We start from the raw sequence: 27,753 nt of genomic DNA on the forward strand, positions 1-27,753 counted from the left end.
TTTCAATTGTCACTAGCCTTCAAAGTCAACATGCCAGAGATTCAGTTTGCTTTTAGAACTGCTTTTTCAGACTCTTTTCAGCACAGCATTGATTTATTCTCCATTCACATTTGAAAGATTTCCTTTGCAACCTACAAGACCCAGAGACTGAATTTATTTTAAATGAAAAATGAGATCCTGGAGCACAAGATGGCATCCACAGAGATAAGTGCTGGGTTGCTGAGCTGGTATGTTCTAGCTGATCTGAATTCGTGACTATAAGACCATCATGACTAATAAGGCAGTATCAAAGCAGATTCACAGCTTGAGCTACAATCTTGTACCCTGGGCTCCCAAGCTGGCTCAGAAATGCATGCTTTAATAACCAATACATTTCACAGTTCATTCGTGGCAAAGAAAAAGTACTTCTTACCAGGCCAGCTTGGGGGACAGAGGGACACTGCACTGAACAAACTGGGGACAAAAAGAACAATTTCCTGGATAACAGTGTGATATAACTGTGCCTTATGTAAGAGGCAGAAAAGAAATGCAGCATGAAGTATGAACCCCATTGCTCTGCTGACTGCTTTAATTGGGATTTGGCTGGGAATTCTTTTTTGCAGCCTTAGTGTGTGCCTCTCCATATTCCCCAGTGCCAAAGTTGGATGTGTCTGCAATATGTGAGTGGGACAAAAGTTGTTTTCTGGTCAATGAAACTGTCCCCCTAGTGTTCCTGGTCTCTGGAAAGACTTAGGCACCGGTGGCAATGATTGTGACCGTTCAGTTCTCCGAACAGTATTTCACTCTGCTTTTCCTACTCTTCTCTCCACCTGCCTCCACACCCCTCTCTCTTTCTTTCTCTCTCCCTCTCTCTTTATTTTCCCTTTCCGAGGATGGCGAGTGCTGATCCATTGGGGTAAGCTCTAGTTTTGGATTATTCCTCTTGCGGGACCTGTTGTAACTTTGTAGAGGAACTTTTCATTTGCAATTTCCAAACGCAACACAGGTTGATACAATTCAGAGACTGAGGCTTTACAGCAGGGAGAGAGAGAGAGAGATGTGGGAAGAAGCATTTTTGGTGCTTTTGTGTGTGTTTGTGTGCTTTTATGTTGGAGTCACACTCCATATAATTTACTTTTGGGTTATTTTTTTTGTTCTCTTATTTGTCCCTCTATTTCAATGTCTGTGGGCACAGAAAACTGTCCTCAGACACTGTGCAGATACCAGACACCTTCTGAGAAAGAAACCCATTCCCTGTTTAGCACTTTTGTATCTGTTTGGTATTTTCCAGTTAATTTGAATCCTAATTTATCCAGTTTTCTTCTTTTTCTTTTTTTTTTTTTTTTAATGAAACTGAATCCCATCCATGTTATTAAAAAAAATGCTGGGTATTCCCTCTCTTTTTAGAATATGTTTTCTTAAGAGGTGAACAGATGGCCCTAGAGACAAATATATCTTCAAAGCTCTGTATTTTCAATAAAGGCAATATAGGTACAGCTAAGAATGCAATCATGCTTCAAATTAAAGTTCCATTTATAAATACTTAAGAGAAGGAGAATATTATATTAATAAATGATTTAATAAAACCATTGTAATAGATCATTACAGACTACAGTAAAAACTTCTTGAGAGGGTACACATTGAGAAAGCTAATTAGCACCAGTAACATTTACTTCTCATGTTTGCAGCATGCTTCAATATCTCTGAATCCTTTATAAACTATTTATAGATGGAACTTTAGTATAATTGGCCAATTAAGGAGGGTGGTGCTGTTCAACATCACCATCTGTATGGGCTGAAAATAAGAAGAGGTGTGTTACCAGCACCTACACTTCTTCCTCTGCACTCTCTGTAAGGCTTCATCTTACAAGTGGTTGTTACCATGAGCAGACCTTCTGACTCAAGCATGAGTATTCCCAGTAAGAGCTGTCACAGTGTTATTTGCATGGCTGGGACTGTAAGACTGTGGAACATCCAAGGTATTCTATACATGTTCCCTGAATCAGGGGGTGAGGAAGCACAGTTTGTACCTTTCAGACACCCAAAAGTAAGAGTGATGAGATTCAACACAGCCTGACTGCTCACCTCTTGCATGTTGATTCAGGTCATTGTCAGGGGTCTCCTACCCTGAAGTTTCAGTTTAGATCTTTTTGGCTTTGAGTGAACAAGGAAAGAGGAGTATCAAATTCCACCCAATTCATGCTTGAAGCAAATAAGAGGTTGGCTGGGTATTTTCTGGAATGACTTCCAAAACCACACATGGAATCAAACCAATTCAGAATTTCTAAGGCATTTCACCCAGGGACACAAGTCTGATGCATCTCTGCACGCTGCATGCATGCTGCAGGCTCCCCTTCTTGGAAGCATGGCTCCAGCTTGACCAGCTGTATTCAGCATCCTGGTAAAACTGTGCTATGAAAGCAAGTTCTGCTGGGACTGCAACAGGGTACCAAACTCATAACAAAAAGCTCTAGGAGATGGTTATTCAAAGAAGAAACAAATGCCAAATCTGACCTAGATGCTAAATTCATGCTGTGAAGCTTTTATGTTCTGCTAGTGTGTCCTAGCAGGGGCACTGCTAAAAGCATTTGGGAACAGATCTGAGAGAAGGGTGATGGAGAGATGCTTTGTACATGTGCTACATGTGCAGTGCAGTTACCAGGCCAGCTGCACTCTCCTGTCTCTTGTTTCTCTCTATCTGTACCTCAGCAGTGTCAGGCTTCAGCCCTGCACCTTTCAGGAAATTCTGCATTCTCTGAAACCAGCTGGAAACTGGATTCAGTTTCAGAAAACTGGTCTGACATGAACTGGGCCTTGCATGGCTTCTGCTTGACAGCAGCTGGCTAAAATGAGTACAAAATTACTTTAAAATGAAGGACCTTTCAACTTTGATACCTTGAATTATCAAATATATTGAATAAGGTATAAAATCATCACAGCTACAAACTCCAGCCCACACACGCACATTTCGTTTCAGTCCTTTGCCTCTCTCTTTCATAGCTCAGCTGTCTCCAGGTTATTGTCAGTCTGTGGAATGGGAGGAATAGCCTGCAATGATCTTGGTGTCCACTTCATGTTTAGAGTGCCCTCTGCATCTTCCCCCTCCTAAACCTTGGGTCTGCCTCCCTTATGTTTTGGGGTTTTTGAATTCCTCCCTCCAGGCTTGTCTAAACAACTGTGTCACTAAAGAGTCTCTTATTGGGTCTCTAAATCTGGCAGTTGTGTTTGAGGGAATGCTCTTTATCTGAGCAACTGCACAAATAGAAAGCTTCTATTTTCAACAACCTTTTGATGACTTCCATTGAGTTAATGCACAAGCACACAGGAAAGCAAAACACAGAGCAAAATGAGTCACACACAGTGTTCACAGTTTCCTGGATTGTTGCATTTAGTATTAAGTTATTGGAATAATTATAGATTTAATACTTCCAGTAACATTTAATGCCTGTAAAGACTCTTAGGAGGTTACTCACTAATAAATACTTCTCACTAAATAATGTATTTCACAGCCATGGAGATGATGTTGTACCTCTTTCCACACAAAAGACGTAAGAGTCTGCCATATTAATGCTGCCTGTAGGGCCTCAAACTTTCATTTTCTGGTGAGGGGGCTAAAAATTTAAATTCCTGTTCTTTCATTACAGAATTTCAGCATAATGCAACATTTTCATTCCTTTCTTTTGGCCCTGTCCCAGTTCTGTCCACCTGACTCTGAGATACAGGAGCAGTGCATGTGATTGTTTTTTACAAACTGAATTACAGCATTGCTTAGCTGAAATGATCCTGATGAGAGGGACAAATCTGTCATTTTTGCTTGTTAGCACTTTTTGTACTGGAGTACAGAACCACATAGTGGGGCATGGTACTGAGATTTTATAGCTAGCTTGAGAATCATATCCTATTTGTAAAGGTAAATTATGGAAGATTTGTTAAATTAAAGAAGATGAAAGGAAAATCTCCTCAGTCTTGGTGTCATATCCTATACTACCACTTTCTGGTAAAGGAGGAGGACTTCTGAAAGCATATAGCTTTCTTTTTCACCCCGGCACCTAAATTGAACACAGGCTTTTTAAAATTCTTTCCACTGCTCCTATATACAATTTCCAGTGTGGACAAACTGAAGCTTGCTATAGGGCCTACTTTACTTCTTACATATTTTGCATGTAAATCAGCAGCAGAAATAAATCTTGTTCAATAGCAATCATGTGGATACTGAATGCATTTCCAGGAGGATTTCATACTAACTCTCTCTTATGTCCCCTGCCTCAGGCTCCTAGGCTGGATGAAAGCACAGTACACAACAACAATTTTTCAAATATTGCTTCCAATAAAGAATTGGGATTTGGGAGGTGGGGACTGCCATATTCTGCCCTACATGTGTGTGATACTTTTTGCAAAAAAATAAGAGGCAATGGGGTTGGGAAGTGAGAATTCAGGACTGTTGGAAACACCTGATTGCAAAAAGGAAATAGCAGAGTGTAACTTTTAAGCAAATATCCTGGAATTCAGGTGAGTGTCAGAGAGGACGTTCCCACCACAATTAAGAGATGGTGGAAATAATTCCTTTAAGTTGGTGTATAACTGCATCTCTGGGCACCTGAATGCCTTCCACATTTTTTCCGAAATAATCTATGGATTCCTCTTGTAATTTATAGTGTGGAAGAAGCTTTTCCTGATGATTCATGCAAGGAACATTTTAACTAAATGGACTTCCCATCTGCACGACACATCTGTGGTGCAGTCAGCTACTTCACTTATAGGAAAGGCACATACAGTAGTCTTTCAAAAGTGGAGCAGACAGTTCTCCCCTTAAAATTACTTTGCATAAACCTTTATGAGTGCCCCAGATCTTGATGGTACAAATTTAGGCTTAATCTAGTGTGAAAGAATGCCAGGAGTGAGCCTAGTTTTTTACTGCTACACTGTGATGGGCAGACTACATCAGGGTACAAGAAAAAAACCTATGTGGGAGTTTTCTGCATAGGATGAGTGCCCCAGATCTTCATAGTGCCAGCTGAGATTTAATCTGGCCAAAAAAACATTCTGTGAGTGAGCTTCTGATTTTCACCTACTTAGTGTGATGGACAGACTGCAATGGGATACAAACAAAACCATCAGGACAGAGGATACAAGTAGAGAAAACAGAACCTGCCATTCTGTTCAGTTGTAGCTAATTTTTTTCCTTGGAACTACTTCCTTTTTTGCAGTTCACTTATTTTTAAAGAATTCTGCCACTCAAACTTATTTAATAATAAATGTCTGGGAGACCATTTTAGAGATCGTTTTTCTGCTTTGTTCTACAACAGCTGGACAGAGTAAACTGATACTGTTTATGGTCTAAATTTGTTTTATATTCTTATGCATAAGTTGACATAAGTAGCTGACTTATATAAATTTTTTATATATATGTGTGTAAACACAGACAGACACATATTAAAATACATACATCTATACACTTAGTTTTCTACAGGAATTTCACCTTTTCATGTTTGTTACCTGAAGGCAAGTAGTTGTTTTCATGGTTCTTGTTATAGGTAGGTTATTATAGGTAGGAAACATTGATAGTTTTGCTATATTGACACATTGCTGCATGGTGGTTGTTGAATAAATAGGTTCTCAGCCAAATTCTCTCCTGTAAGATGTTTCAGTCTTCAAGACAACTTTCTATTTAAAAAGGATAGAAAGCAGCTGCCTCTGGGGCTCACTCATGTACAGTCACACATAAGGTGTGGGGTTTTTTCTGCAGGGCAGCCCTCCTCCTAGGAACTTCATCTGCTGAAGTGTTTGTGCAGTCTGGCCTGTCTGCTCTTCCACCAGGTTTAGCATAGCACATTTGCACATTTTATTGTCAGCAGCTGACATTTTCCATAGGTGGCCTTTGCTGCAGAGCATAAGACCATTAACAGTATAGGTGACCTTGTCAGCAGAGAGGACAGTTCACTCTCCCTTGACTGGCCTCTTTCTGAGGGCACCTGAGCTGTAATTTTTATATTAGTAAAGTCATCAACAAAAGCAGAACTTGTTATCCACAGAGAAGACCTGGCTTGCTTAATGCAGCAGCAAGAATTCTCACTGGAGAGCAAAGATGTGAAATCCATCAGTGAGAAGCTGGAAAGGGCTAAGCCAGTGCAATCTTTGATTTCAGTGGGAAGTCATCACATAAAAATTATTGTGTGCTTCAGTAAAGGAGACTTGGGGTTTTATTATCTAGAAGAATTCCCTACCATTTTGTCTTGTACACATGGTGATTTTCCATGTTGCTTGTGACAGAGAAAGTCTCATTTTGTAACTGCCAGCACTGTGCAAAACAGAATTTCTAGCACAAGTTTGAATGTCTTCACCATGCTTTTGAATTGAGCTGATCAATTTGCACAGAGCAGACCTAGTAGCTTCCATGTGCTTGATGACCAAAAAGAAAGTAGCAACTGCCTTGATTGAAAGGGATTACAGTATTCTCCCTGAGCAACAGCACTTCTTTGATTTGGGGTGGGGGGACAACTGAAAAACGTGGCAATAGTGAAAGGAAAGAAAAGGAAAGAGTTATGTCCTTTTCCAGTGACAGCCTCCCTCCTCTTCCTCACTTCATGCCTGTGCCTGTGGTGGCTGGTGTTCAGGGTTGTTACTCGTCCCAGTTTTCTGAGGGATGTTTTCCTTGTTGTGTCCATCCAGGTCTCGGTCAATCAGCGGAGCATCGTCTGGGCTCTCCACCAGTCCTCTCAGCAGTCCAAGGGTAAGTGCTGCTGCTTCAAGATCTGTTGGTCCAATCCACTCACACATGCTTGATGCTTTTTGACATCTGTTGCGCCAGAGCTGTGGCTCTTAGCTGGGATGTTTTGCTTTTCCTTGGCAGCTTGTAAATTTTCATGGTGGTGAGGGAAATGTTACTTACAAATGCAGGTGGAAAATTTCTCTTACATGTTCCCTGCACTGTTAGCAGGGATCTCACTGTGCCCCTGCCTTTTTTCAGTCTCTTAAGCACACAGAATAACATTGCTATGACTAAACACTCCATATCCAGCTGAGGTCTGCATATAGCCTGTTTTCAGACCAAGTGATCAGGAGCCATTTCACAGCTGCCTTCAATTAGGTCACAGTAAAGCACCAAAGCATGCTGGTTATCTTCTGTTTGCCTCAGAATACATCATATTAGGAAATCAGAGAAAATAATTTACACAAATTTGAGGGCTAGGAAATTTAAAAGGAAAGTAAGAAGCTGACTGACTAGGATGAGTAAAGAACATTCAAATCCCTATAAACAAGGTACCTTCCCATGCCCTTTTTAAGCATGCACTCAACTAAATATTCATACTGAATACTGATACAACACATGCTTGATAGTACATTTATTGTGAAGTTGTAACAGCTTCTAAATGCAATGACAGAGGCCTGCCAATTCTTGTTAACTTATTTAGGGATAAAAGTGAGTATTCCTAGTGCTTGAAAAGGTCAGCTAAGTCACTTTAAGACTGCAGTGCCTAGCAAGAGTCTAGACCCCATCAAAAACTCTGTTGGGCTGTGACAGTGCGTGTTATCTAAACGTCTGGCCCAGAATCTCTGGAGGATTTCTACATACTTCCCATGACTTCATGAGAAGATGCTATCCCCCACTAGAAATTGATATAGTCCATGTCTTAAGCTATGGATACATCCACAGATCTAGTCTCAGTTCTATGAAGATAACATAAGTATTCCAAGTATTGGAAATCGCAGTTCCACCCTAAGATTCTGTGTAATTCTTGTGAATAAAGACACACTGTCAGCTCTAAGTTTATAGTCTAGTAAAGCTTCCAGCACTTTGCTTGATTGAATTACTTCCTGAAACCTGTTTTGGGCTCCTGCCAATTGTTATCCTGTTTGAAACCAGCATAAGTGGTCTTGAGGTCTCCTCTATGTCTTTGAAGTCCTAGGGACCTGTGAAAATCCATTTCCTTCTTTCTGCACCAGGACTCCTGGTTGCTAGTGAAATGCAGAGGTCTGAGAACTCTTATGCCACTGCAAAATGTACTGGAAAAGAGCATGGAAACAGTGTTTTGCACAAAATAAGCATTCAGTGAAGCAAACTTAAATCTTGATTTCATTAATTGATCTCTTGGGATCAATTTCTGACATCTCAGTAGGACAACATCAAAGAATAAGTTTGACAAGATCGCATAGTCGCTGTATCTTACCATTATTACTTAATAGGCAGTTGATGACTTATTCTTCAAAGGGATTTAGCAATCAGGTGGCATTTTCAGCAGATCATAATGATATTAATGCTGGTCATATTTGAGGCTTAAAAGGAAATGTTGGAATAAAAATCATATTTTTTTTAATGTCCTTACGTATGCTTCTAATAGCACCTTAGATTATTGAAAGAGAACATACTTCAAGAAACAAATATACCTTTCACTTTTTGTACTGCTTAGGTTTAGTTCTATGAGGAATTGAATTCAGCAGCAAATAAAAGTTACCAAATTTCACAAGATCTTGCTAATGATGTTCCACATTGCACCAGCTGAAATCGAGACCTGATCTTGTTCTTCATTTCATTATTAAAAATGTGGTAATTAAGGGTGCCTCTTCAGATTCTTAATGGCTTAAGAGGGAGTTGAATCATACTTTATTTCTTTCAAATCTGCTTCTCAAGCCATCATACATGTAAAATAGAAAAATTGCAAGGAAACATTTGCAATAATAATAATAGTTAATAGTCTTTGAGTTTTATCCATTGGTGTCATTTGCAGATAGTTAATAGTCAGATGCCAATAGTGACTTCCACAAATTAAACACTTTCCTCATCTTTTCCCCTTCCTTCCTCATTGACAATGAGAATTTAGCAACACGGCAGACTTAAGTTTAACTTTACAATCTTAATAGTAATACAAATATTTTGATGTACTGATTTTCCTTTAATTTTGGTGGCCTAACCCTAAGTTCTTTGAAGTAATTTCAAAACTTTGATGCATACAGCTTAGAGACATAAGTCTTAAATGCATTTCTACAGTTTTTAAATATGGCAACATTGTGCTAATCCATCACACCCAAGAAGGAAGTCCCTAGTGAGTATGTTCACCTGGGACTGAGATTTGAGGGAAGCTTACATGTACGTGGTATGTCTGGTTAGTTCTTTTTTGAGGCTTTTTAGGTGTCAAGTATGGATAATAATAATGGTGATGGTGTAATTTTTCATAGGTAATATTTCGTAGAAATCAAAGGGTAGACCAAAGCTGAATATCTTGAGTAATGATTTCTATTTTTACAATTATTCCAGTACTTGTAATCTAAGGTGGTAATAGCAATGATTTGTAAGGACTTTTTTTGTTGTTGTTGTTTTAAATGTGATTTTTAGCTTGCTAATAACCTTTAAAAGGCTTCTACCCTTCCAAGTCTGTCTATTGCTGTTTCCTGTCAAAGTATGAATGGTTTCCCAAAATACCTCTTAACATGTGTAAATATTCCTGTTTGGGAAAAAAAATCATAATCCCATTTTGATACCTCAGCCGTGGATTATGAACTTTGCTTGTCTTTTTTCTTTTTAAACTATGTCTTACAAAACAATGACTCCCCCCACCCTCTTCTTAGACTTGGGACTTAATGGCAAATATTTCTGAGACTTTATGACAGAAATTCCAATTATCAAGCTATCCTTCAATGCAATGAGGGATGTTGGAGGAGAAGCATAAAGTCTGATGGAAGGTGTCATCTCTTCCCAGATAAATAAATTTACCAGACCTTACTGAAGTTTTTGCTGTAACAGTTTAAAAATCAAACACCAATCTGAGTTCCTATATTTCTTATGGTGTTGTGTGCTCTGAAGCTTCCAGGTGAAAGCTGAGCAGTTTAACATTCCAGATCAGGGGAGGAGAGTGGGTGCCCAAGTGGCATCGCTCTCCCTTTTCCCCCTCTTTCTGCAATGGGTGGCTGCAACTGGTGCATTACCCAGCCAGGGGTAAAGAGGAAGGAAAGAGGTTCTGACTGGTGTGTGCAGTAACTGTGTGTATCCCCTGCCACTCTGTATGTATCACACACCTGTTCTGAGTCTCATCTCTCTACTGGGTTTGCATATGGAGCTGAAAGAGGTGGTCCCTTTCTTGGCACATCTCAATTTGTTTGTGGCTTGAGTGGTTCTTCCCTTTCCTCACCTCCCTACAGCATCGTGCTTCTCTCACTGCAGGGCAATCAGAACAATCCCAGAGAGATGGCATTTCTCTCTTCTTTTTTTCTTGGTTACTTTCCTTTTTTATTTTTTTCCTTTTTTTCTTTTTTTTTCCTTCTTCCTTTGTGGTACTTTTCTTTCTGTTGTTTTCCTTTGCTGACACGTGGTTGGTTAATATGATGAAGCCTGTTATGACACTGTTGTTCTTGCTGCTGCCGCTGCTGCTGTTGTTGAATATGCCGTGTTCCCAGCTAACTGCATGTCTTTTTTTTGTTTTTTGTTTGTTTGTTTTCGTTTCTTTGCAAAATCCCTCCCCCCCACTGCCCCTTCACCTCCATCTCCTGTGTGTCCTTGTGACATGGTGCATCTTTGTGACTCGGATGGATTTTGTTCTGACTTTCCTTTCTCTGCTCGCCCGCTCTTTGCGTATTTCACTGTTTTTGATGTGCATGGACACTCTGCGTCTGTCTCGTAGCCTATCAGAAAGTTCTTCATCCCCCCTCAGACCTCCGACCTCCCTTTCTCTCCCCGACCCCAAGTCTCCTTGGACCCTGATGCTTGTAGGAACGCCTCCAGGCCTGGACATGTACTCCAACCAAAGCCAGCACTTCAGCCCAACCCAAAGACGCAGACTTTGCCATCCAAGAGCAAATTGGCTGAAAAACCACTCCAGTCTACTAAATCCAACCCACTCCCTGCCAGCAATGCCAGCGCCCCCTCTTCCCAGAACAACCCTGTGCAGAACGCTCAGGGCCGCTCGCCTGCTGCCGGCTTTAACCCACAGCTGGCCGTTCCTAAAGTGCAGACCAACCCTATGTCTCCTGTTAGATTGCTCCCTTCTAGTACTGACCCAAGCACCAAATCTATCCCCATCATACAGGTCACCCCTCACCCCTCTCCAAGGGGAAGTCCCCTCCCTACCCCCAAGGGGACACCTGTTCATACGCCAAAGGAGAGCCCAGCAGGCACACCCAACCCAACACCACCATCCAGCCCCAGCATTGGAGGAATGCCTTGGAGGACACGGCTCAACTCCATCAAGAATAGTTTCCTGGGGTCTCCTCGCTTCCATCGTCGGAAATTACAAGGTGAGTACTCACCCAGGGTGGTTCTGATTTGGGCAGACATTCAGCAGGAATTTCATACCTCTTTGTGACTTTGCAAATTCTTGTACCAAGGACTGAATATTGCTGTGGGAAATGAGAGTGATAGCATCAGCCAAGCCCTAACCCACGTGTGAGCAGGCTCTGTCATGCCACTGCCCCTGCTGTAACAGCATCTCCTGAGCCCTCTTCACACTCCAGCCACGCAGCTCTTACTATCCCTGTTGTGGCTCTTAGACCGCAAGAAAAATCTGTCTTCAGTTTCTTCACTTGCTGTGCAAGTGAACCTAGGGCTCAGCCATTTCCCCTGTGGCTGTGCTCCACTGCCTCTCCACAGCCACAGGCTGAGCCTTATGCTGAAAAAAAAGAGACAGCCAGAGGCAATAGGCTGAAGCTGTCCTTCTGAAGCACAGCTTTTTTGATCTTGGTTAATGCTTTTTTTTGCCTCCTTTGGTAATTGGTGCAAAAATCTCCTTAATACAATCAGTGGTTTCATATCTGCTGGCCTAGTTCAGTTTTCTAAGTCTCTAGAGCGTTGAGATGTGCAAAATTTTCTTCCTCAGGCTCCAGGTGGCTTTTTTGCATGCCAGCAAAGGGCAGACAAAGTCACATGCCTTATCCTTGGATGTCAGCAGCAGCTGTCCCAACACCCTGTGGTTTTCCAGGGTACCAGGATGTGATCCCATGGGAAAGGAGGATTACAGCCATGGATTTTGAGCTGTGATGGTCATTGCCATTGCCACTGAGGTGGTCAGAGAGCTGCAGAGAATGGCAGCAGTGACTGAGCTGCGCCCAGCTGGGCTGTGAGGCAGTGGCAACAGAGTTATTGGCACAGTGTGTTTGGGTCTGGACCAGAAAGCACTGAAGCCAGTGCAAGATTACGTAATGACCTAAGGGCAGAGTGAGCCTTGAAATGCAGCACTTGTTCTAGAGAGATCTAGAGACATATGACCAGCATTTAAATGTCAGAATTGGCCTGCAGAGGCAATGGGCAAATGCAAGCAAGTGCAGAATTGTTTCATTGGTGTACAAGCTGAAAATGGAAGGTGTACTGAATCATATTTATTTTCTCCCTCCCTCTTTTTGGCTGTCCATGCATGAGCAGTACCTACACCAGAAGAGATGTCTAATTTAACCCCAGAATCATCCCCAGAGTAAGTATTTTGCCCTTTTCCCATCAAATACCAGTATCATTTCTTGGCCTAAATGTCATAAGCTGACATATTTATGTTCTGGATCAGTATCTGTTTGTAACCTGTTGTCCTGTGGGTGGGACAGAGATGTGAAATGATTCTTTTGATGAGGACCCTACATAAAATCTATACCTCAGTAATGGCAGGGGGGCCAACAGATGATGAAACAGTCTCCCAGTAACCACCTCATGTTCTCACAGCTTTCTGAGTTTGCTGGGTTTGTACCATGTTTCTTCTCTCTTCATTCATTTGGTTGTCAAGTCAATCACTCTTTGGGACTGGGGAGGCTAATCAGCGGCTGATACTGGCACTAACTGTGCACCAAAAAGTCTTCCTTTTAGTACAGGAGAGTTTGCATCCTCAGGATAGCACGCAGGAGGCTCTGCTAAGATGATTCAGAGGGATCTTTGGCTGCCAGAGTAAATGCAGTGTTAATTCTAGGCAGCAGTACTGGGACATGGAGAAGCTGTTCCATATTCACCAGGCTCATTCCTAAAAGTCAGTGTACATTTCAACCATTTCACTGCACAAATGTGCATCACTGCATGGCAGGTTTGGAAGTCCCTGCCAGAGTGCTGCTCCAAACACTTCCTAATATGCAACAGATGCCAAATTACTCCTTTTTATTTTCACAGCTTGTGTTTGTGCACCCAATGCCCATAGACTTAGCCTGCCAACCAAGGCAATTTGGCCTCTTGTTAAGAGACTTGTATGAAATATTCATGAGTTTTGGATGGGAATTTTGAGCTGAAAGTTTTATAAATGGTGACAATGGTATTGTCTTCACAACTTGCCCCAGACCTGGCTTTTGTCTGGTGTGAGATGGACATTCTATGTGTATAGCTGCAGAATGAGAGATAAAGAGGGATAAACACTTCAGGAGAGAGAGAAGTAGAGATTAGTAAAGTTATTCAGGAAGGAAAGTGGAATATACTGTGTTTTCAAAACTTTCAGGCATTTACTAATAGAGAGGCATGAGAGAATTCCATAAAATTGGCACATCACTATCACAGAAATATACAATACTCTCATCTCACATGTTTTTAAAGCCATTAAAACAGAAAACTTTAGAATTAAATTTCTTGTCTTCCTTGCATCTATGCTGGTGGAAGTTTTGCTGTTAATTTATTGCCTTCCCTGCTTCCCACTCAGTCTTTAAAAGCTGGTGGAGAGAAGTAGTGCCTATCATTTGAGGCAGTTTGGATGCAAGTCAAAGCCTAAGGCCCTCTTTTCTTTTTCTGTGTAATTGCCAAATTAATGAGTTCAATTGGGCTGCACCCTGCAGTAAACATAATAAAAGTCATAAAAAATAATGAACTAGATTATACATTAATGATAGATGTCTGTTGCTCAGTGCCCACTTCCACATTTTTTATTTTTTCCCATATTTTCTTCTTTTCTGTAAGAAATAAGATATCCTTATCAAGAGCTGTATTGACCTCATGGTTGGGTGATAAATACATGTCCTAGCTCTGTCTGGTGCAGCAGTGCCTGCCATTCATTTAACAAACTTGATGATGAGGTAATACTCTTTGACATGTCTGGGTAATGCTGTTCTTTCTCATGTGAAAAAGCCCTAGAAAATGTGTTAGAGATGACATTTAAAGAGACTTAGCTCCAGCTGCTTTAAACCTGCAAAGCTCCATTTGCTTGAGTAGAAATGCTGCTATTTATGCCAGGCAGGTAAACCTCTGGAGGTTACTGATCCATGTGCTCAGAGACAGAGAGGGAACACAGAAGGCTACGTGGTCAGACACTCCAAAAGTAGGGAAAGGAACAGCATTATAGGAGTGTTAAATTTGGTGTGAAGTAATAAAGCACCAGCCTCTATTTTCATGCTACTTTCTTTGCTTTTCATCAAATGGACACCTGATTGGATTCCTTAGTGTAATCTACATACCCAGCCTCCCCCACATATCACCTATCCCACTGCCCCTTTAAGAAGTTTGCCTTGGTAGGAGAAGATTCTTCATTTTAAGTACATTTTGTTCTGCTTACATCCTGATCTTGAGAAATGCTAGAACGTGTCATTCAGGGTGCTGAGGATTCATATGCATTTTAACCCAAGTTAGCAGCACTTAATGCCCTCTAAGAGGAGAAAAGGCTTTATTGTGGAGTAAATTTATTGTGTAAATTTACTCCAAAACTGTCCCCTCTTCTTAGTGGACCTATTCCCTAGCTGTATGAGTACAGCTAGTTCTGCCAGTTTTGGGAAGAAAAACCAGTGCATGTGTGCTGTGTCTTGATTCTGCTCATTACAGAAACAGGAGAGGCCACTGGCATCTATTCTGTCTTATGTGACACCAGCAAAATTATTTTAGTGAATTCAAATGATTTACAAGCTGGAGCACAGCCCAGGCTAGCAGTGAATCTTCCAGACTTGCTATTACTGGTGATAACCTCACCAAGGAAAAGAGCCCAGATGGATTTTGGAGCCTCCAGACCATGTTGAGCAGGGAAAAAAACTCCCAATGTTCTGGGCCCTTGTTACCTGTGCTTGTTAAGAGACCTATAAATGAAGGGCCAGCAAAACCATTAATGAAAACACAAAAATGAAAAGCCATATTTTAAGATGGCAGACCTGCAATTAAATAAGCACACTTTTCCAGGCCCATGCTTCCCCTTGGCCCCTGGAGTCCATCCAGCAGCCCTGGTTCAGATGATGATACATCCAAGCCCAGGACAAGCAGCCGTTTTAGATGGATAACCAGGTGCTAATTTACTAATGAGCACAGACCCCTTACATGCAGGGAGCTATTGCCCCAGCTCTCCAGGGGCTTGCAGAGTTGTTGTGGTGTGTGAGAGACACATGAGCTAATTAGTATGTAATTTTCTTCCTCACTCTAACCCTGGCTCCTTAACGACCATTTAAATGAGAGGCCCTTTCTCTTTACTGCTCCCTGTGCTAATCTCTGGCTCACTGGCTTATTTACAGCTGCCTATGAATATTTTAGGGAGTGACAGGTTTCCAGCCCACTTTAATTGAGTGGGGGGCACTGTTTTAACCAAATTGCAAGTGAATATTTCTCTACTCTTATTTTTGGTTGCCTGCAGTAAATGAAGCAAATCATTATTTGCCCAGCTGAGCCCTCTTCCAGGTGTGGTCTTTCTGCTGTGTGCATTAAATGGGCAGTGGGCCCACCGCTGCACGATTCATGGAGCATTCTGAGATGGGGAATGAGTGCAAGTTGCTAGACACTGCTGAGGTCAAGCTTTGTTCTTTATCCTGAAGGCCTAGGCTTCAAATTATTTTCTTAGTTTGCTCCTCTCTCTTCATATCCTCTGTCCTTACTCTGCCTCTGCCTCACTTTGCCTCAGAAAGTGAGGCTACTTGCAGCCTGCTCCAGCTGTTTGTTGCTCTGCTGGAAAACTGGTATGTAGCAATCCCTTTTGCAGATGGCTCTCCTTGTCTGGAGAGATTGTCTTCTTCCACTGAGTGATGGATGTCCATCCTGTTGCTTGCCATACTGCAAACTGGATTTGGTGTTATAAAGTATGCTGTAGAGGGGGTAAAAAAGGCAATCTCTTGGTGGCAGGTCTTTTAATTTCTGACATTTTCATGCTGAATTCTTTCCTGGAACATGGCTGATTTAAGTGTGGTTTTCCCTGCGTTTAGTTTGGTCCAGTAAGTCTTTGGCTGTGTCTCACAGCTGGCAGTCTCTTTTCTCCTCTCGAAACCACACCTGTCAGAGATGCTACTTTGAGGTCTAGATAGTGTCTCTCATTAACATTTATGTCCCTGCGTTCTTCCTTTAGCCTGTTTAACTTAAAAGCCAATGTCAATGAAGTGCATTGGAATGGTTAAACAATAAGCAAAGTCAAATGTTTGCTGATACGATCACTGTGAAAAAACAGAGCAATTTCATTTTGTGATGAAACCACCACCTGATGATGGAACAAACTGAAGATCTGGACTGCTGTCAGTGGAAAGCCTGAACTGTGCCTTGCATGGTGTTGTTATCTCCTTTCTTAATACTGAAAATTCATTCCTTTGTAGGCTGGCCAGAGTTCACACACTATATAGACACCGTGAATGGGGCTGATGAACAGAACAGTCTTTGTCCTGGCCTTGTATAATTGTGCATTTCACTCACTGGTAGATTGGAGCTCCAGTGAAATCTACAGCTTGCTTCAAGAAGCAAGGGCTTGTGACTGTACCAGGACACCTTTAGAAAAGCATCTTTCCAAAGGAGTTGCAGTTGGGTGGGAAGGAACCAAAGGAGTTGAAATTGGGTGGGAAGGAACTTAAATCTTTGTCGCCAGGATCTGCATGTTGTCACAAGAAATTGAAACATCCCTGGAGACAAACCAGAAATGTGTCCCCTCATTTATATGTATGTTATGTATGCAGTATTCACTGGTATGTTGGCTCAGTCAGAAGAGTTACCATTGCTCCTGATTTTTCACTGTTGGTGACACATGCTGCCAGACCTAGGCTGTGTGGTCTATCATTTCATCAGTTTTCACCAAGTGAAATGTCATTCTGGATGTTCTGTGATACTATTTCCCACTTATTAGTAGTAATATCATCACATCTGGAGTGTCATCAAAACTTTTTCATGTGTTTTTTAATGTTTTTTTTCCTAGCTAGGGGCAAGTATGAAATAAGAAATAGTGTTCCATATTCTAAACATCTCTTTCTTTTCATCACATCAGGCTTGCCAAAAAATCCTGGTTCGGTAACTTCATCAACTTGGAGAAAGAAGAACAGATTTTTGTGGTCATTAAGGACAAACCATTAAGCTCCATTAAGGCTGATATAGTCCACGCTTTCCTCTCGGTGAGTCACCCCAGCTGCCTCTTGGAGGCATCCCTCACTGGTCATTCCAGGACTCCATGTGCCACATGTTACTGGACAGGGGCTCTGCTCCTTCAAAAGCATCCTCTGTGGATTTAATTTACATGGCCTGCACTGGACTGTGTATGAGTTACTAACTGTAGATAATGCTCTCTAAGGTGAGAAAAGATTTCAGCCTTCTTGGCAAGGCCTCCAGGTTGCCAGAGTTTGGAATTCCACAGCAGTGGAGCACACTGCTGGCACAGTATCAAGACAGTGATTTGCTGCTTTGTCAAATCAGCCTTGCAGTCGCTGGCTGAGCAGCAGATTGGGTTTCCCTTTGATGGGTATGCCCTCCACCACTTCAGCCAGACAAAAGGCCTGTCTTACATCTGCACTTGTTACTTTAAATCCCCACTTCAGTGCTGTAAGGCAGAAAGAAGGGTCATTTCTTCTGGTGTCCAGAGTTTCAGTTGTTGCAGATGTGAAGAAAGCAGGGAGAAATTGTCTTTTTTTCCTATAGAAAGTCCTTTTTCTCATTATCTAGAGGTACCATGATGAAAAAGCCAGGACAGCAAAGGTATTTCAAGAGGTTTTTCAATTCAAGGTAGTCAACAACATAATTAGACTTTTTCCAATAGAATTAAGAGAAGGAAACTTAATTTCTTATAGAGTTTGTTATATTGATTTTTTTCCACAAAATACTGAACTCCATTTTAGTCTTTGTGATTCTGCAATTAACTTCTTCAAAAAAATATCTGTAACCCTTGTTACTGTACAAGCACACAAGGAGTAAGTGCATTCCAGTAGTGGGCATCAGACACTGGTGTCCATCCCAGGCTGGTTGTAAGCAGCCATTTTACTCTATCAATTTCATGCATTTATCTGTGCTTTTGGGTTTGTATTGTTGTGTGGTGTGTTCTCCTGTCTGTACTGGTGATCCTCTGTGTACCCCACGTGTGGCTTAGGTGTGATGTAGGGACTTGTGTACAAAACCAGTGAATTGTCTCTTACAGCAACATCCAAACTTAAATGCATTGTCATATCCAGCTAATTAATCCCTTAAAGTCAGCTTCTCAAAGAGCTCATCTTCATTTTTCTCCTCCTAGAGATTAGAGACAGATTTCCAAGTAATTTATTTATTTTTCTTTTAATCTGGTCCTTTATGAAGCAATAAATAGAATATGAGTATGTTGTTAAATTTTGGAGGAAAGTGTGAAAGGTAACTGCTTGAAAATTAGGAAGTTATGAAATTCCACAGTGGTTCTAAATACACAGATGTTGCATGATGTCACAAAGCTTCTCAGAGTTCTTTTACATATTTACAGAAGTTTGGGTGAGTTATTTGCAGGCATCCTTTCCCTGTGGATGTCCCAAGCACTTCAGGTGTCTTGATGTCTATCTGACATCACAGAATCACCAAGCAACTGAACTTGGAAAGGCCTTCAGGAGGTCTCCTGCTCAAAACAGGATCAGCTGTGAGATCAGACCAGGCTACTTAGGTGTTTTTTATATTCAGTTTTATATCCCACTGACTTTTCTGTCCACTCCCTTAATATCACCTTTTGCTCAGCAAAAGGCATTTCTCAAAAATGGTGGATGAGTAGGACAAGAAAGACTGACTGTATGAAATTGAGCAACGTGTAAATTCGTAAGTGTGTTGGGTATTCCACCAATATTCAACCCTTAAATTTAGGTCAGTCCTGTAAGCAGCTGTGCATTCTTCTGTGGTGCCCAGCAACCTGTTCTCTTACTGATTTCACAAGAACACTGTGCATTAAAAATTCAAGACCAGAAGCAAATCTAGAAAATGTTACTCATTCTGGAAGTGTGTGTTGTTATAAACAGAATTTTGCAGGTTTTTTTCCATTTAGCACTGGTTATACTTTCTGCTTCTACCAACCTCTTTCAGATCCCAAGTCTCAGTCACAGTGTCATCTCACAGACAAGTTTCCGTGCAGAATATAAGTCCACAGGAGGTCCTGCTGTCTTCCAGAAGCCAGTGAAGTTCCAGGTGGACATAACATATACAGAAGGCGGAGAGGCGCAAAAGGAGAACGGGATCTACTCTGTCACTTTCACACTCTTATCAGGTAACCATGGCAAAGCTCTAAAATGGGTGCCAGCTGCCTTGGTCCTTGCTGATAATAGAGGCCTGCAAATTGCTCTGCCAGAGGAAAAATTATAACTGGCTTAACCTCAGGAAAATTCAGTCAGGGGCAAGGAGGACATTAGGAACAAAAATGGTGGTGGTAGTGATGGAAATGCAGGGAGGGAAGGAGATTCCCAAAGAGGTGAAGTTGGCACTGCCATGATTAGTGCTAAAATGGCTGTTCTGCACACCAGTTTTGGTGTAACTCATGGTACTGGCTCCCTGTTTCGTGTTCAAAAGTCTCAGAGTCTCATCTGGGCACTGTGAGGCCATAGTTTCTTCCTTCTGACTGAAACATGCACTCACCCTTTTCTTCTGGGTGGCCACATGTCCCCCACCGGGGTTGTAACAAGGAAACAGACCCCTTCACCTTTTCTGTCTTTACAAAAGGAGCCCCAAAACCATTCCTCTTCCTGTTGAGCCCAGCACACCATAGCCCCTTTGGCTGAAGGACAGATACACAGTCAGGACACCTCTGGGGACAAGACTGAAGGGAAGATGCTCGTGATCCTCTCCCTGCAGCCTTGTGTGTGGGCTTGGCTCCCATTGCTCTCACAGCTGCTTGTGCCTCTTCTCTCCTGGCAGGTCCAAGCCGTCGCTTTAAGAGGGTAGTAGAAACCATTCAGGCACAGTTGTTAAGCACACATGACCAGCCTTCAGTGCAGCAGTTATCAGGTAAGTGGCTTCTACCGTCCAGCACCTTCAGCAGGGACAGGAAGGTGAAATGCCTCTCGTAGCAGGAGGCTGAGGGAGACTTCCCTCTGATTACAGCAAAAAAAACCGAGCTCCATTCAGACAGAGCAGTAACTCCCTGCTCCCACCCCACTCCTCCGTTTCTCATTCCCTCTCCAGTGCTCCCAGCGCATTCCCCAGTTGAACAGCTTCTGCCCTCTGCCCGCCCAAAGAGCCATTTGCCCACTTCTCCATCAAAAGCTGCATCATCAACAGATCTTCCAGATTTTCTTCAGTTCCAGAAACTCCCAGAGTAGGGACATGCTCTAGAGGATACTTGATTTTCAAACCCTTCAGGCGTACTTTAGAAACCTCCAGCTTCAGTGGGTCCCCGAACAAACTTGAGAGCTACTTTTAACTTAGCCATTAACATGTGGTCAGAAGGTGGCTAATAGTTTCCAGGAGTGTGATCCAATTCTCAATACTGTGGTAGCACAAATTATATACTAAGGTTCTGCAGAAGCTCTGTTTTATCTATTTGAAAAGTAAATTTCAATTCCTCGTGGTGGTAGAGAAAGCCTTACATGTGTGACCCTGTGCAATGACATCAATCTGGATGTGCAGGCAGCCTGAATTGATAATACTGAAACTGGCCTCATCCCATCATTATGTAGCAGGCGTTCACTCTGAACACTGAAGTGGTTGTACAGACACACACAAAATCTCTGTGGTAACTCTTATATCCTCTAAAAGGACAGAACAAAGAAGAAGGTGAAAATTGAAAACTTAAGGCAGATAAGCTATTGGGAATGCATCAAGGAAGGAAAAGTAGAGAAAAGCTGAAAGAATGTGCACGTACTGGAAATAAATAGGTGCAAGGTGGAGAGCAGAGGCTGCAGCAGAAGATAGTGAGGCAGAAGGAGCGGGAGATGAAAAGGAAGTAAATAAATACTATGCTTTAGAGCCAAATTCTGTTATTGACCCTTGTGTGAACAAGCCAAGACAAAAGTGGGGGAGTTAAGTTGGCATTGCATCCTCCAATTAAGTCCCAGATGTCCTCGGCTTGTTGCACATATGGGTTACATCCTTCTGGTCTAACTGTGGCTTTAGCATCCAAAGATAAATTAACTGCACATAGAAGTGTGCCTGCCTAGTACCTGACAGAGAAATATGCTCAGTTCAGTGTCCTCTTTGCTTTTGGCCTCCAGCACTGCCTGATCCTTCTGCATGCTGGAATACAATGGTGCCCAGGACATGGGTTATTCTGTTCAGAAGCAGGAAAAACAAGGACACTATAACTGTGGTTGATTTCAGGTTTTTGCTGTCTGGACTTTTGAAATTAAATCAAACTCAAGGAAGCAGCTAGAATTTTCTGCTAGCCATTCCTCCTGGGAAATGCTAGGGCTGAGTGGGTTTGAGGGGATTGAGATCAGAAAGCATCCTTTAAATATATTTCATATTACTCCTGATGCATGGACAACATTCGATATTCCTTGTTTCTTCAGGAATGAGGTGTACCCTTACTTTCTTGCGAGGAAAAAAGTATTTATAAAGTAAATAACTTGATGATCTCTCTTAACTTCTTCAGCCTAATTAGTGCTAGCTACTGAGGCTCTATAGAAAAAACTTGAACCCTCTTGCACACTTGCATGTGAAGCAGGATATCTTCCTAAGAAAACCATATTATAGCAGGAATAAAAACCATTCATCTGACCAAGACTGAGGGAAATGTTATGGGCATACTCTGCTATGAAAAATGTATCTGACTTACAGTTTTGCTCTGGTTCTGGAATGAAGAAATCATATTATTTTTACTGCCTGAAGCTACATGAGAGCATATTGTTCTAGCAGGGAAAACCCAGCCTGACCTATAATGTCAGACTGGAACTGATAACTTCACATGGAGCAAAACCAAAATTAATGGTCTCTTGAAATTTAAAAATAATAATTCCCTTAGCTGGGGACTTATCCAGGCAAGACAGCTCACAACACAGGGTATCAAACTGTTCTGTATCACACCACCTAACCTGATCAGGAATATGCGAGTATCTTGAAAATGAGAGAAGTCAACCTGAAAATTTTAGGTTTGAGCAGCATACAAGAAAGAGAGAAAAGCAAGGGAAGGGAAATAAAGGGTTTGTTACCAAAAAAGAGACTACCTTTGCATCAAAGTAGGGTGGCCCAGTAGTTCACATACCCAGCCAAGTAAGTAAGGGAGTAAGGGGAAGTAAAAGGATAAAGGACAGAAAAGTTCACATTCAGCACCTTGCTTAGCTGGGTGTCTGGTTGGAAATGTGTGCAAAATCTTCCTAGAAATTGTCATTGAATTAATCAGCATTTCTCACTAGAAGCAAAGCAGTCTTCTCTGTTTCTCTTCTCCTCCCATAGTGCCAGCTCTGAACACCACATAGGGATTATGGAGGTTGGGCCCCTGTTCAGGTTCAGTCTACTGCTGCAACAGATTGAGCTCACCCTCGCTTAGACTCTCTTCCTCCATGGCTCTGAGCATGGGACTGTCCCCTGACCAGCAGCACTGGCTCAGCGCTGGAGCTTTTCCTGGCTCCTTGTGCACAGACACATCCTATGTGTCTTGTCTCTCCTGCCTTACAGAGTTCTGATGCTCTTACAGGTGGGATGATGAAAACAATCTGTGAAAGGTGCATGCATGTAAAGGGAGACCTGCAGAAGGGGAAGATTTAATGATTTCAGTGTAAAGCAGAACAGCAAGGCCTAAGGAACATGTGGCAGTGAGAGTCATTCTCTCTGCTGCCCCTCTGATCTGCTATGCAGCATCCCAACCCCCTGAGCCGGCCTGCCTGGGCTTCAGAATGCATTTTCCTCTTTTTCATTCCTCCAGCTGACAACAGTGTTTGTAGATGTCATGTTGCCCATGCATCTCTGTGTGTGTGTGAGCCTGTTATGTACCTGATTTAGGCAGATGTGTTTCTGTGTCACACTTGAGCACCTTATAATATCCGTTCCTCCATATATCCCCCTCATTCACTTCCATTTTTCCTTTCTAAGACTGGCTGTGCGTATTTCTTCTGGCATACTCTGAAGCAGGAAAATAGATTCCCTCTTTACCTGAAAGAAAGTGTAAATAAATTAAATCCATTCCATAAGTTAATGTAATGCTTCTAAAATCCACTGTCTCGATGGACAAATTTAGTGCAACATACCAGCTTTGTATCCTAATGTTTCAGGAGCTCTGTGTCGTAACTGCTGAGACCATACCAGGTCTGTGACTCATAACTTGCACAGAACATAAATAGGGATTGATTGTTCATTTTTTCTTCCTGATGAAAGAAACTAGAGGCCAGCATAAGGTAGTGGAAGCCAAGTACCAAGAAAGCCATTGAAAAACATGTCTTCATGTAATCTAGAACTGGTGGAACTCCTTGCTGAAGCAGGTTCTGAATGTGAGGGGCTTACAGATGCTCATCTTCCCCTGAGTACTTCTTAATCACAGGGAAGTTGGATAACTCCCTGCAGAGAAATTTTCATGGGACTGCTAAACAGAGAAACTACAGCAGGTCCAGGAAATCTCAGTGGTGAGTGAGGCAGTGGTAGGAGAAGTGTTCTGTGTGCTTAGCCTGCTCTTGCACTCCTGGGTGTCTGTGGAGCTGCTGAGGGACACAGAGCACCTGATCACAGAATATTCTGAGCTGAAAGGGACCCACAAGGATCATCAAGTGTGACTCTCAGATGGTTTTGGCCTTTTGATCTGACCCAGAATAGTTGTCCATGTGTGCTTGTTACTGGTGTCACAAAAGCCATTACGCTCAGTGAGACCATGAAAGGGCCCCTTTGGGATAGAGTCTCACTGTCTGTGAGAGCAGCCAGCCTTGTCTCTTGTCCATGAATGGCTCCATCCAGGGCCCTTATACTCAGAATCTCTGCTTAGGTAATCCCTGGGCAGACTGCCCTTTGCTGGGATAAAAAGATCTGTCTCCATGGAGGACGATATCTGAGATTTGTTCTTTTGTTTCAGCCCAGCACTCTTTCCATTAAATCATGATCTGTTTTTCTCTGATGCCTTTGCATGAAAGAGTAATAGTAGCAGCTGGTGAATAGGGGCATGCAAAAGCCATCTGTGATCATTCATAGGGTAGCAATTTTTATTTCCCTACTATTTTCTGAGCTTCTCTGAGCTTTGGTTTTCAAGTGTGGGATGCTACATATTCGAATTTTTTCCCTTTTTTTTCCCATGTACCGGGCAATCAGCAATACTGAAATAACCTTTAAAGCTTCTTTGTAAAAGGTTTTCTTTTTCTTTATTATATTTACTGGCTTCATATCAGATTTTAACTATTGACATCTCCAAGTTCAGAGCATCTCGCTGTTACTGCTAGAAGTGCCTGTCATCAGCATAAACAAGTGTTTAGAGACCATATCTAGCTTCAAAACAGGGCAGTGCAAATTCTTCCTAGAGCACTGATCTGTGAGTTCCAGGTATTTTGTGGCTCACAAGAGCTGCAGGCTGGCAAATTGCCATCAAAAAAACCAGAAGTAAGAAACCTGCAGTTTCCAAATGTGTGAAGGATTTTACCAAAATGGAAAATGGAGTAAGGAGCAAATGAAGTGCTTTGCAGGATAAACTCCCAGCTGCAGATTCAAAAAAAGGACTCTGCAAATGCCAGTTTGGAATGTTAGCTTTTTCTGGGGTTCATTCAGGTCTGAAGTTTCCTGCAGTCTTCTGTGACCCTTTATGTCTTACATTCTTGTAGTGTCTAGGGTAATTACTTCATTTTGCTGTCGTAGTTCCACCTACAAAAAGTGCCCTGTAATGCCTGGTTGGATTGGCAGAACACTGTGTTTTTGCTAAACAACTTCAGTATTATTACTGAGCAGCCTTCATTAAAATTAACTGGTAGTCCAGAAATAAAGCATGTAGAAAAAAGTCCAAGCTCTCCAGAGTCTTGATAGAAAAACAGAATTTCAAATAAGCACAGAAACACTGGGGAATTTCAATCTGCATGATAACTGCCTTGGACCAGAGGAGCTGGTGGCTCCCTTGACATCATGTCCCTTAGTGGAGGTGTTTCCTGGGGGCTGTGAGCATCTGGCAGGAGCTGCTCAGTGCTTTCTGGGATCCAGCCCTGGATCTGGAGATCTCAGAGGAGCAGCTGTTTGGGTGAGATTTCCTGGGCTGGGATGGGTCTCAGAGATATCAGAAGCATCACAAACCAGGCAGCTTCCTTGTGACATCTGTGTAGGATAGAAATTAAAGAATAAAGAAAATTGGGAAAGAAAAATTTGTAGAGCACTAGTAGTTTTTAAAGGATTCAGAGCTTGTTTGGCCTTTTGAAGGGAGGTCTTACTTCAACCAAAGCATTTGCCATCTGTTAGTGAGATGAACTGGGTGTCATTTATGAAAGACTCTTGGTCAAATCCAAAATGTGAGTGACTCCCAGCAATTCCTATAAAATAAGGAATTGCCTTATCATCAGAAGGATTGAGAGCTGACACTGCCACTATGTTTTAATTTGTAAAATGAACAGGACACATTAAAAATGCAGTTACATGACCCATCAGTGCTTCTCAGACAGTTAAAGCCTTTGGGCCCTGGCTTTATTCACTTCTCGTAACACCTGGATCCCACAGTCACTGGATTATGGATTACTATCCATGAGGAGAAGCTGACTGGCTAGAATCCTGAGACTTCCAATTAGAATAAAAATTCTGCTTTAAAATAATGGGATACTTTATCAGACAGAGTATTTACTAAAGCAGATGTTACAATAGGATGGAAATGAAAGAAGTATTAAAGTAAATATTCTAAAAGAGAAGCTGAAGACACATCTACACTGTCTTCCAAGTGATGCAGTATGAGCTCTGGCTCTGCCTGAGGAATTGGGGAAAAACAATCTGATCAGGTGTTGGAAAGACACTACGAATAAAAATTAATTCCTGTGCAGTTCCTGGGACTAGCCCTGACAATATGGATAATTCAAAGCCTAATTGTGCATAGAAGTTTTGAGAAAGACAAATCAGAAGTTTTGTTAGTGTTAGTTTGATTTTTTTTCCATGGTCTCATATTTCAGAAAATTTTTCTTATCTGTCAAAACTAATTCTATAACAAAAAAAATTACAGAATTATACAAAATTACTTTTTTGGGGAACCAAATGGGCTCCAGAGCCCAAGATATTCAGCTGTCAAAAAGCCTCTGTTACAATCCCTTTTTTGTGTGTAGGTCTGTCAGCTTGTATTCTAATCACACAACTAATGTGTGTAGACCTGTGACACAACTGGCTTTAAGAACCAAAGAGAGCTGTGCTGACTGCAAAAGACTTAAGAAAAAAGGCAGTGTTAACTTAAGGAGACATGATTACTCTTTAATTTGTTAAAATGAGGAATGAAACCGAAATACCAATTTCAGGAGGATCTTACACAATGTTTTCCTGCTCTGACATTATTCAAATACTACATTTTTGTTTCCAGATTTCTGGTTACTGTGTGGCCAGTCAGTCTGGATACACCTGAGGGGAAAATTCCAGGTGTTGGAGCGGGGAGTCAGAAACAGTCTTCTGGTCATATTTGAGATTTTCTTTGCTCTTTATGTATTCTTTCTAAGTTCTGCTAATGGTTGTGTGAATGCTCTGGGGTCTACCACTGTAGATCTGCATCACTCTGCATTACAGCAAAGGGTAGTGACTCTGAGGGGGCTGGACAGGAACCCCTAAGAGGCACAAGACAACAAAGTTCTCCAAGTTAGTAAAGAAAAAAGAATTATACAGACCATGAGTGTGACTTCTAGTAATTGACTCAATCAGCAGCTGTAGGCACTTCTCAAACCTGCTAGGCATCGTCAGGGAGAAATGTACTGAAATTGTATTGTATGTGGAATTCTTTGGCTGCCAGACCAGGGAAAGCATTTCAAAGGTAAACTCCTGGCCTGTCTGACACCTCTGTTGTTCTAGATCTTGAATGTTCTCTTCTCCTTCACCTCCATCCTTCTTCCTCTTTCTCTCAATCTTGTGTCTTTCTGAGAGAACTTCCATGGGTATCATCTCCCACTGACCTCTGCCAGCCCACCTTTAGCCTTGGGCATGGAGAGCATGTGACCCCTGCTTAGATGCTCTGACCAGTGTCACTGGAGCAAGCAGCTGCCCTCTCTGCTCCCTGCTTCCCAGATGACCTGTGCAGCACCAGCCTGGCTGCATCAGAAGAGATGCATATCCATGCTCTTCTAGCATGAGTTCAGCTCACCCTAGCATATTCCTCCTCTAATGAAATTACTTTTCTCAATATTTAAGGGGAGGAATGCTGAGAAATTATCTTCCCCTCTGTCCTGAAGACTTTATAGCAGATAGGAAGTAGTTAGAGCTTCCTGGCAATTAGGGATTTTCAGCACATGTGTGCATTTTTCCAAGAAACCTATTTCTTGAAAACCCAAGTGTTCCTCAAGAGCCCAGGCAAGGGGAGATCTGAGACTGATCTGAGTGCTTTAACTGGTAGCCACCTGCTCAGCAGTGAGTGCTCCGCAATGCCCAGGAACAGAGTGATTTAGATCCCAAATGCAAGGGAATCCTGGCTGACAGCAGCAGATCTAGCTTGCCAGCAGGTTCCACATGGAAGAGTCCAGCTGGGCTGGGCCTTTCTGTTTTAAAGCTGACATGTGGAGCTCCTTCTGCTTGTTGCACCTGAATAAGGAGCACCCAGAGTCTGTGGCAATGGGAGCTGTAAACAAAGTGGACAGTAATGTCTTAGGGCCAGATTCTGCCACCCTTTCCAGAAG

The 27,753-nt window shown here is 42.1% G+C and overlaps 1 protein-coding gene across 11 annotated transcripts in view; it reads left to right on the forward strand.

The window, feature by feature from the left end:
* The window catches only part of BRSK2 (BR serine/threonine kinase 2), a 305,642-nt gene that overhangs the window by 262,912 nt on the left and 14,977 nt on the right, over positions 1-27,753 (forward strand). For 7 of the 11 annotated variants that reach the window (XM_064714734.1, XM_064714736.1, XM_064714737.1 and 4 more), the window contains exons 14-20: positions 872-895; positions 6,649-6,709; positions 10,998-11,205; positions 12,326-12,374; positions 17,070-17,193; positions 19,103-19,283; positions 19,928-20,017. In XM_064714734.1, coding sequence (XP_064570804.1) covers positions 872-895; positions 6,649-6,709; positions 10,998-11,205; positions 12,326-12,374; positions 17,070-17,193; positions 19,103-19,283; positions 19,928-20,017 — 737 coding nt within the window. The remainder of the gene's footprint in view (positions 1-871; positions 896-6,648; positions 6,710-10,997; positions 11,206-12,325; positions 12,375-17,069; positions 17,194-19,102; positions 19,284-19,927; positions 20,018-27,753) is intronic. The other 4 variants (XM_064714735.1, XM_064714739.1, XM_064714741.1 and 1 more) reach the window with 1 other exon arrangement.

Source organism: Zonotrichia leucophrys, chromosome 5 (assembly GCF_028769735.1).
Source record: "Zonotrichia leucophrys gambelii isolate GWCS_2022_RI chromosome 5, RI_Zleu_2.0, whole genome shotgun sequence".
NCBI lineage: Eukaryota > Metazoa > Chordata > Aves > Passeriformes > Passerellidae > Zonotrichia > Zonotrichia leucophrys.